The sequence below is a fragment of the Barbatula barbatula genome (assembly GCF_947034865.1).
Source record: "Barbatula barbatula genome assembly, chromosome: 1".
Classification (NCBI taxonomy): Eukaryota; Metazoa; Chordata; class Actinopteri; order Cypriniformes; family Nemacheilidae; genus Barbatula; species Barbatula barbatula.
The window spans coordinates 5,170,558-5,181,297 of record NC_136766.1 but is presented as its reverse complement, the minus strand read 5'-3'; the positions used below and the strand labels follow the sequence as shown (position 1 = coordinate 5,181,297).

The following is a 10,740-nucleotide window of genomic DNA, read 5'->3' as shown; positions in this document are numbered from 1 at the left end:
TGGTGCTCGTATGCATGGTTTAGTGCGAACAACACAACTTTCATTTTGTGTTTCGCAAACCATTTTGTCTTGTGCACCCTGTACTCATTTACAAACTGCAACACCACAGATTTGATATTTCAATTATTTCGCCTAGACATCAATGAGATTGAATTGAGAGGAAATTTTTAATGTTTCCGGTGTCTCCTCTGTGGCTTGGACCATCTCCACCAAAACGCCTCCATTCGAGTTTCAGAAGACATCTCAACAATGTCACAAACTGAGCTCAGATTTGCCAAATCCGCAATGAAAAGCCAATATTTTTGAAGATTTGGATATGAACTCAATCTGCAAATTTGGTGAGAAATGTTTATTCTACAATCTATATTCATTAAACACCTCCATATTGTTCATGTATTTCAAGAAGTGCCTAATTTGTTTTTATTTTAATTTCTCTAAAGCAATTTTAAGAGAAACATATGAGACTTAGCTGATACTTGAATCACAAATGAGAAGAAATGGAAGAGCAACTTCTGAGCGTTCCAAATATCCTCGGAGAAAAAAACCAAAGAACAATTTTTTTGTGGTTGGGAAACAGACTCGCCAAGTTTTCATCCACACAAATTTATTCACACATTCATCTGAGAAACTGAACTTAAGAAAATCGTGAGTTTCACTACAAGTAATTGTAATGTATTATTTTAGAATATCCGCTCAAGCATCCCCGGGGAATACATAACCTAGGTTGGGAGTCACTACTCCCAATTTATTACATTATTTTTAATTCTCTTTAGGTATAAATGTCCACAATTCTTAAAACACACAGCTGAGAAAAGGAAAAGAAGGAAAAATAAATGATACACATTTCCCTTTATTGGCATGGCGAGGCTGATGAAAACACGTAAAAAATTAAATTCACAACAAAGATTGTACAATACGTACAACTACAAAGGCATTGGTTAGGACTCAGCAGAAGGCAACAAGGATAGGAGACAGATAGAAAAAAAACAGGCAAACACAGTCCCCTTGACTCAAGATACACACACACTCTATCAAGTCCACACACAAAAACACACACAGCCTCTGTAATATAGATCTTGTTCTTTATGGAAACACAAAAAATGTTCAAAGCAGTGGCAAATCTTGTCATTTTAACTATGGTAAAAAGTCTGCCACTCCAAAAAGATCCACCCGATCAGGTGTAGTAACATATTGGTACTTCGGCAATTTACAAAGCAGATTTGCAACGTAAGTCGCAACGGTTAAAGCCACATATATGAAACGAGACATGACTCCATACCCAAGCTCTGTGCAGAAATACAAACACAAGTTCAAAACGTTATTGTCTCATCTCCAGACTAACTGCTCGTGAAAGATGTTCTCTGATCTGATCTCGGAGTTTAATATGAAGGACGTCTTTTAAGGTCGCTCGTTCAAAAACAAATCAACAACAACAAAAACTGCCTTTTATTGACCCAAACTGCAAGCTTACCTTAAGTGTGTGCGACAGGGTACCGCTGTGTTTGGGCAATATGAATTATTAAAATTCATCCTGGGTATTTTCAGACTACACCAAGACAGACTTTAGTGTTGCGGTTGAGCTATTTGCAGAAACTAAGATGATTTTACTGGTAGCAGAACTGTACCGATGTGTCATGTTTGGCTTTTTAAGCCGACGGCTTGTATTGCATTTTTAAATAATACACACGCGCACACACACTCACAACATGTCCCATATATGAACAGAGTCTGGGTAATTTGTCATGTCTAAAACCATACAACAACATGAGCTAAAATACAGCTTTGAAAAATAATTTATTGCTTTTTTATTCACATTTTCATATTCCATTATTACTTTTGAGTTATGAGTAATGACAAGATTAATATCATCATATATATATATATATATATATATATATATATTATTTGTACATCAAATACATTTTCCCTTCTTTTTAAAAAAATTCAGGAAAGAAAATTGTAAACTTTAGTTTGGCATTCACATAATCAAGAGTGTGGAGCAAAGACACAGATTCTCTGCGGTACAACAAAATACCTGCAAATTTTTTTTATTGCTTTATGTAATAAAAAAAGAGATGAAAAAGGGGGTGAACAAGTTTAAGAGCTAGAAAACAACTGGACAAATAAATCACTTGCGTTTTGAGCAGCAAAGTTCATAATGGTCGAAAATAGCGATCATACGATATTTTGTTCTCTGAAGGCATATAAAACCCATATTTCCATTTTATTTTAAATCCTTTCCAGTGTTCGCTGAATACCAAATAATATAAATAGCAAAATTTGTAAGGCGCATCATGTGAGATGGCAGCCATAAATATTTTGATTAAAATACTGAGATAAATATATAAATAAGCAAGAGTAATTCTGTGTTAGATTAATAATCATCTCTTTGTGAAAGTGTATTATCAAACAGGAACAATAACAATGATTTTTGTGCACAGAGAAATGAAATAAAAGCTTTTGATTCCTTCTGACAACAAGGATAAAAAAATATCTTGGGGCTTTTCTTTTTTTTATACAAGTGTGAACATGAACCCACAGCATGTATAAAGAAAGCACTGCGACGTGAACTTCAATATCGGATGAAACTGCACATGGAGTTCTCGAAAAAAATAGATCCTTACGAAAATGAAAGAAACTTAAATCAACCCAAAAGAAAACAGAGACAAAATGTGTCGCATGCTCCCCCAAAAGACCAACAAATCTCCACATTACAATCAGATCACACCATGTAGGTTATACATCATTTGCAATGACTACAGATCAACATTCTAGAAAATTTCGTCTTAAAAAGGCTGCGTTTTACAGTGCATAGCTGTAACAAACAAAGAACGCTGATATGCACATCAAATAAAAATATTTCTTTTAACAACAGTTGTAAATAGGCGACTGCATTTTTTCCCCTCAACTGTAAATGTAGACGGTGTTACCATCCGATCGATTTTCCCCAAACCCTCCATAATGTAACACCACATCCAAACACCGGATTAAAAAAGAAACAGCCCACAAAAATAAACTCCAAACCATAAAAACAGATTGAACAAGCTGCGCTTTGCCACCTGTCAAAGTGCCGAGGGTGAAGTGTGGAGAAAACTCTGATGAAGATTTGTGTGTCTCTCAGAGTCTCGTGCAGCGATACAGTGCACAAACGCACACACAAACGCACACAGATTTGTGTAGTCCACTAAAACAGCGTCCACTACACTACTCCACAGGCCATGTCTCTCCTCAGCTTTGCAGCAGCTAGATTCATGTAAACTTTGCTTTGCAGGTATACATATACATCTATACATATATATCCCTTTATATACGTAGAACTTTTTCTTATCCACATAAAGTCGTCTCACTTAAAGTGTAAAAAGTCTGGTAGTCTTGTATTGTAAGAACAGTGAAGTATTGCAATTCCTCTCTTTCAAGCCAGCCGGTGCTCATTACCTTCTCAGGCTGTATTGGGCCTCGCGCAACAAGCTGTCAAAATCCATCGAGTCGTACTTGCTTTTAGTGGAGGCTGGATCAAAGTCGTCAGAGTGGGAATCTGAAAGAAGTGGCAGACAACGGATTTGAGCAGTTTGCAAATGCATACTTTTACTTTACAATTCGTGAATCTTTTGGTTGTGTCAACAATACAAAACCCATAGCAGAATCTCCATCATCATTTCATCATCAAATCATTTCACATTTCATGTGACAGCAAAGATTTAGACAAACAATGAAGATAAATCTATTATCACATTCTATATTACAAATATAAATATGAATCAAATCAAATAATTGAATTTATTATAAAAAAAAAATCTAAATCATTGCCGTCACACCATAAGACACATGTACAGTATATTTGTCAAATACCCTTATACACATCAATGGGTTTAAACATCGAGGATCCGCTGCCTGAAACTATCATACAATTTGATTCACGCCCAGGATAACAAATACGCCCGTCTTATCTCCGCTGGCAGACGGCGTCGCAAATGGTGCCCTCGCACGCGCTGAGGCGCAGTCGCGGCTCCTGAGAAATGGGAATGACCGTGGCAGGCAGGAAGTGCCAGTCGTGATGTAATACTATGGCTAAGGGGAGAATCGTGTCATGCCGCGCACCTTGAAAGATGAAAAATGCCCCTCCGCTCCACTTAGAACTAATGGTCGGTGTCTCAGAAATCGAGAAGGAAAGAGGAAAGATTGAGAGGAAGACTCTGAGGCCGGTGTGACATGGCATTATTCTAGTCACTTGCCTCTTCATCTGCTCCTGTCGCTGCGGTTCAGCCTATGCTCGCCGTAAAAACCCTGGCTTTGGTAAAACGAAGGTCAGTCCATTCATCCGCCCTGAGGCGGGGGTAGATTCCCAAACACGATGCCTTTGCTATACGGCTTCTAACAAACGCTTCCAAGATCACCTTTGGATGACGTACTATCCACAATCCCAATACCTTTGGCCTTACCCTGAGCCTTTAAAACACACGGTAATGTCCTCATTATTTGAAGGAAAGTGCTCTTGTTCCCTTTCATTGACCTGCAGTGCTATCGATGGAGACGAATCGTCTCAGTGTCTCGAGCGTTACACGTCGGTGATCTCACAATCTACAGAAAATAAATGTGGTGCGCAGCTGTACATGAAGTGTTGAGATGCCGAAGATGTGTTGCGCAGCTTTCAGCCTCAGTAAAGGCATTACCTTTTGGATTCAATCCCTCTGCTCCCTGCCCCCAAATGACACTTTTTCCCTAAAGGTTGAAATCCTGAGTGCCTATTATCACCACAACCCCATCATATGCATCACAGGCAGAAAAAAACCCATAACATTTTACAGAGGAATATGTCACTCATCAATCTGATATTGTCTAGCTCGCAACCTTGGTAATCCCATACAGAGGACACAGTGCAGATGAAGAGGAGACTATCTGCTGGTGCATTCTGGGCCGGAATGAACACACTGTATAGGTATCTAATAATCTTTGATATGTGTGAGAAAGAGGGTGTCAGGGTGAAATTACTGCATGAAGATAAAAATTGTGTATAAAACAAAGACTAGATATACAGCAGGTGGTTCTTCACCTTTAACCAATAAATTTGGTAGATAGAATGAAAATTTTCAGTAGGAAAATATCAGAAATGTGCAATAACTAAATGATTTTAATACTCAAAAAAAGTTATATAGAGCCTACATTTACGGTTTACGGATTAAGACTGGAGAGACAGAAAGCGAGAGTGCTTTTTTAAATATATTTGAATAAAACGTGAATATTAAACTCACAAACTTTAAGCATAATTGTTTAGCATATTGCATACGATACTTCTCTAGAAAATAATGTATTTATGCCCGAGCAAAAGGTATTCCATTTTTAAACTGACAATAAAAATGTGAATTTCCCAATTCCATTTCGTTTTTTTCACTCCTGTAAATCACAATATCAAAAGTTGTCCACACATTGCTAGGTTTTCTAGCTACGAGAACCCTAGATACAAGAAGATACAGGAGTAGACTAGAACAATTGTAATGTACCACAGACTTGCAGCGATGGCGGTGGAAAGCAGAATATAAATTAGACTAGGACAGATGGAGATGAATCTGTTTATTAATCAGTCAATCTCTGACAGAAAACTTCCTCTCAATTTCTCCATGTGTCGCCCTCTCTCTCTTTCTGCAGGCAGCTCACTCTTCAGTGTCATGGTTAGGTTTTGCTGCTGTTCAACATCTCAACTGCAGGCAGATGGAGGCACAATTGGAAAGAGGAAGCTGGTGGGCCTTGACCTTGCTCTCTAACCCTCCCTTACGTTTGTCCCATCTCTGCTTTTTCGGTAAGCATTTAGGGCGCACAAAACTCCTACTACGTGTAGGGTCACTGTTAGGATGATTCTAAGGGCCACGTACTTTTGGAACGCCTGCCCGGGGAAGAAGCGATCGTGGACCCCGGACACAATTGCGGATGGACTGGGCCCAGACTAAAATTGAGTTGGGGGCGGCACAATACCTAGCAGCACCCCTGACTGTGTGTGTGTGTAAAGAGATCAATTTTGATTGGATAAACCATCTGTGTCTTAACCGTGGTATAACCGAGTAGCTCTCATGGCTCATTGTGGCAATATTTTCACCTTGGGAGGATGAGAAAGACTGCACTTGAGTCTGCAATTCGAGCTGTTACACTCACCTAAATCTGTGTAATTCGATTTACAGAATTGCTTTTGTCCACCAAGGCAGAGCTCAAAATGAGGCTCGTTCGACCTGCGCAAGGTATGTCCGTTTTCAAGAGCAGCGAGTGCGTCACAAGTGTAGCGGTAGGTGATGAAGCCAAAATTGTCCCTGAAACAGAAAATAAAGAGTTAGATTAAAAGCTACGCTTTATTCAGTTCCCATTCACATCGTACAAATACAACTCTGGAATCAATAAACTTCTCGCTTTCTGAGAAAGTAATTTGTATTCAAATCCACATGTTCATGTGAGAATCTGTTACGCAGGTCAGTAGAAGCAGCTAATCCCGCTCCCTAATCACCATCATATGGTGCAAAGTGCATAAGTAAGTAGATTTGAAGGATTCCTCTCATTCTCAAGAAGGACCACATTTACCATTTGACACGCACAATACGAAAAACACACATGCAACGAGGGCACGCGGTCTTACCCATCATGTCTCAAGTTGACGGTGCACTCCTCAATCTCGCCGAAAACTTCAAAGCGACGCTTGAGCTCTGTGCGTGTGTTGTTGGCACAAAGACGTCCCACATACACCACTCGCCTCTCCTCCTGGTGAAAAAGAGACAGAGAGAGCGGAGATTAGTCTAACATAGAGCTTCTGACGCTCTGTTTCTTTCTCCTTGACTTTTCTCAACCTCACCCCAAGACTGTAATTGACATTCAACACTGTGGGAAAACCAAGAAGAGTCTGGAGAAAATGGCTGGAGGACGTTCTTTTATCTTTGTCACTGTTGTATGTGTGTGTGCTGTAGTTTGTGGATGTAACTGTTGCCCAAATGAGCCAAATCTGCCAAAACCCCCTTTGGGGATGTGCAGGCATGTCCTCATTTGGAAACACGATTCGTTAATTAAGTAAATAATGTTCAGCCAAAAACAAAACTTATGTTGATGATGTATGATTATGCCCAAAATGGAGAAATAAGTTGAAGGAATTTCAATGGTGGATTTGATAAACTATTAAACACAGGGTGTGTTTATAGTTTTATAGATTTTATACATACATGGAGGTGGGCATCTGGGTGCGTTGATATTCATTTATTTCCATATATTCATATTTTTGCGTTGAAATTATTTAATAGGATAGTGTTTATTTTCGTTTTGCAATCACAAGCACCATGATGTGAACAAATCTGTTGGTCATCATGTAAATGCCCCCGATGTATTAATGCATAAAGCAACAGTTAATATTGCTATGCATTGCTATTTGAGCTTTAAATCTGAGAGTTCCCTTTTAACCCATTTAAGACAATGAACCGAATCAACCAAAGAGGATAAAGTAACCAAACAGATAATGAAAACCGAAAGGCTGAATGCATTTAATTCTAATCTTGAGAAGCACAAGCCTCGGGCCTTATTACTCGCCATCATTTATTCATTTGTTCACATACCTGACAAAATATACTTATGATCCTCGACTATAACCAGAGGTCTCTTGTAAGTCATGCATAAAAGATCTCAAGTCACACAACAGAGTCATAATTCACCCCGCGCATGCTGTTGGCATGTCAACAACAACAGATACCTACAAATGAACCGCAACACACGCCAGGGTTTCTTCTGCGTTTCCTCCGCGGCTCAACCCCCTCCCCGCGCTTCCATCACGTACAATAGGAGACGAAAGTGTTTGCTGAATTGGTAGTTTTTGTTGCTGACAGCTGATAAATGCAGCAAGGTTTAAAAGATGACACCCTGAGACTAGAGCTTCGTATGAAGCGCTCACATCCTGTGCCCCCCCAAAACCTCTTCTGACAGCTGAGCCGCCGCTGCTAGTAATTGTCTCTCTGCCGCGGAGAAGAGGAAAAAAAGGAACGTACGCTGGGGCCGAGTCATGCGTGCATTATTTGACGTGTGCATTTATCAGTGAACTGAGTTGGAAAGCCGTCTCATTTCACAGTCTGTTCAGGCACGGCGAGAGAGAAAAAAACTGATATTTCATCTCGGTGAAGCGCGTTTCAAATATGTAACCGTTCAAATTAAAACGCCCGTTTTGGGACTGCGTATTAACATAGCTTTGATTTGGGCTATCTTAATTTAACTTTTCCCTCGGTTGTCTGGTCAAAAGCATTTAGCCTGTGGTGTGATTAATAGAATCCGGCATTGTTCTGAAACGCCGCAGAGATGGTAAAAATACACAACTGGGGGATGAAGAGGAAACGCGTGTAGCCTGAATGATTCAGAGTTGCGTCTTTGCACGAGTTCAGAAGAAGAAGAGAGAGAGAGAGAGAGAGAGAGAGAGAGAAAGAGAGAGAGAGACAGCTGGGATATGAGTGTGCTTCCAGCTTTCTTTAGGCATACGCAGTGATGAGAGCGAGATGAAGCCTGAAAACACAAATTGCACGATTCATGGAAGTAGGAGAGAGAGAACGACTGAAAAACTTTCACATAATAGCGCGTTTCTTGTGCTGCGGGCCCTTTTGGCTTTAGATACTTGCAAAAATAAACTTTCCTAGTTCATTTATTTGTCCAATGGTGGATACACATGCAACAAAACACAAGTTGACCAGTGTGAAAAGAAAAAACTGCCAATAATTGAATGAAACGCTGAGCTGGTGGTCACTCACTAGTGCTTTCTGACGTTGTGTTTCCCTCTGCTCAGCCCTCTCGTATTCCCGTTTCTCATAATCCCGTCTGTACTCTTCCCTTTTCAGACGCTCGTGCTGGTATTCCTCATAGCTGTCATACCTACAGTTGAAAACATTTCAGAAAAATGACACACTTTAAACACACACCCATAGGAAAGAAACATGACAAATATCTCAATTTACGATCCTAGACAGCAATGCAACTTTATGGAGAGCAACTGAGAATGCTTGTTTGATTCTCTAGCCTCTCAGATTTTAAGCCACTTGTGATCTGTGCTCATATTTGCAAAGACGCCAAAAAAGTCCTCATCAAATTTTCACGATCTAAACTGTGCTATTCAAAATAATGACATTAAATTCCAGAGTAAACGATATAATACATTTAAGGACAAGAACAAACATATCTTCACTTCAGTGTGCCATAAAAGAGCAACCTCTGAGCAATACAGCTTTGCGCCGTGTACATAAATGTATTGTTTTTCTCAAGTGGCCTTGGGAATCCGTACGCTCGGAGCAGCTTGCTTTCTATTCTTCTTAGCGTGGAACACAAACAAACACATTAATAAGTTGTCTCATTACATCGCGAAAGGTTACGGCTCCCAATGGCGCTACTCTTAAGGGAATATAGTAGAAATTTGGCAGCTGTGTCTGTCAGCACAACTTCACATGCCATTACTTTTTGCTTAGTTTGAACTTTGTGTCCAAAAAAGTGCAACTTCTCCTACAACCATTTGCAACATAGTGTAAAAGCACAATATGAATGGGCTGAAGTATCATAAGGGAGAAGGTGCTTCTGAGAGGCGGCGGGTCCCTAAAGCAAGCTGCTCCTGCCAACATAAGCTTTATTGTAAAAGTTTTCAAAGTTTAAGCCTTGAACTGATGTATCATCATAACTCATCATATCAATTAGACAGAGTCAGCAAACGACTTGCTTCCTTTGCATAAGGACGGACTCTGAAAGTACTGCAGACACAGTACATTACCTTACGCACTTATTCAAGTCTGTCTCGTATCTGTTATATCAGCATTTACATTTTCTACTATAATATTTTAATAATATAATGTCAATTGTCACATCAAAGGCTTTACGTACAGCATGGCAAAAAAAACATTTCCAATGTTCTGGCACTTACCTGGGCCTCCGACCAAAATTAGAATTAGATTGGGATCGAAGGCTTTTATAAATCCTGGGACTAAAAGTGCTATCATCCATATTTTCAGGAGACCTGTGTGGGAAGCAGAAGAAAACAAACCGCGTTAAAATATTAATTTATGCACCTCATTTACTAATAAACCATTACTGGCAGTCTGGTGAGCAAATATATATTTGATATACACAATGTATACATCAAATAAAAAGACAAGTGACTTGTTGATAAAAGAAGATTTAGATGTTAATTGGCAAGTATACATCTCATGTCTTAAATCGTATTAAACATTTCATCTATCAATAATAGGCTGCCATGCCATCAGTGCAGAAAACCGCACAGATGTCACTTAAGGGTGAGATCAAATCCGAGATATCCTTTGAATACTTTTAACCTTTCTTTATCTCCCTATCACTGTTTAACTAAATAATAATATAACAATCAAAAGACGCAGTGTAAGTATTGTCTTGTTGGCACGCCATGTGGATATAACCGACTTTTAAGTGTCCAGGGCTTCACTCGCTGGGCGTTTCTTTCATCTCTCGGGGATGAAGTGGGCAACGCTGTCGAGCAAAACAACAGCTGCTACTAAAAACAACAGAGCCCCATCAAAGAGTGCTGGATAGAAATTCATCTAAAATTCAAGCTAAAGGGATAAGGGTCCACTGAGGAAACTTCCATAAATCTCTCAAGTTCCTCAAGCGACACAGGCGTGTTTGCACAAGAAATGACTCTGTTGGACTCTATTTTGTCATCCGCACTGTTTGCTTATGACAAATGAAAAATGAAAGACTTCTACTCAAGGTGTTCCTACAATTTAC

General features: G+C 39.5%; 1 protein-coding gene across 3 annotated transcripts in view; it reads right to left on the bottom strand.

Annotated features, from left to right (window-relative positions):
• Window positions 1–2,018: 2,018 nt before the first annotated feature.
• ppargc1a (peroxisome proliferator-activated receptor gamma, coactivator 1 alpha) overlaps window positions 2,019–10,740 on the bottom strand; it is a 32,297-nt gene continuing 23,575 nt past the window's right edge. For all 3 annotated transcript variants that reach the window (XM_079462676.1, XM_079462678.1, XM_079462677.1), the window contains exons 9-13: window positions 9,905–9,997; window positions 8,751–8,871; window positions 6,617–6,738; window positions 6,145–6,296; window positions 2,019–3,535 (exon numbers count right to left, since the gene is read on the bottom strand). In XM_079462676.1, the coding sequence (XP_079318802.1) occupies window positions 3,432–3,535; window positions 6,145–6,296; window positions 6,617–6,738; window positions 8,751–8,871; window positions 9,905–9,997 (592 nt within the window). In that variant the 3' untranslated portion in view covers window positions 2,019–3,431. The remainder of the gene's footprint in view (window positions 3,536–6,144; window positions 6,297–6,616; window positions 6,739–8,750; window positions 8,872–9,904; window positions 9,998–10,740) is intronic.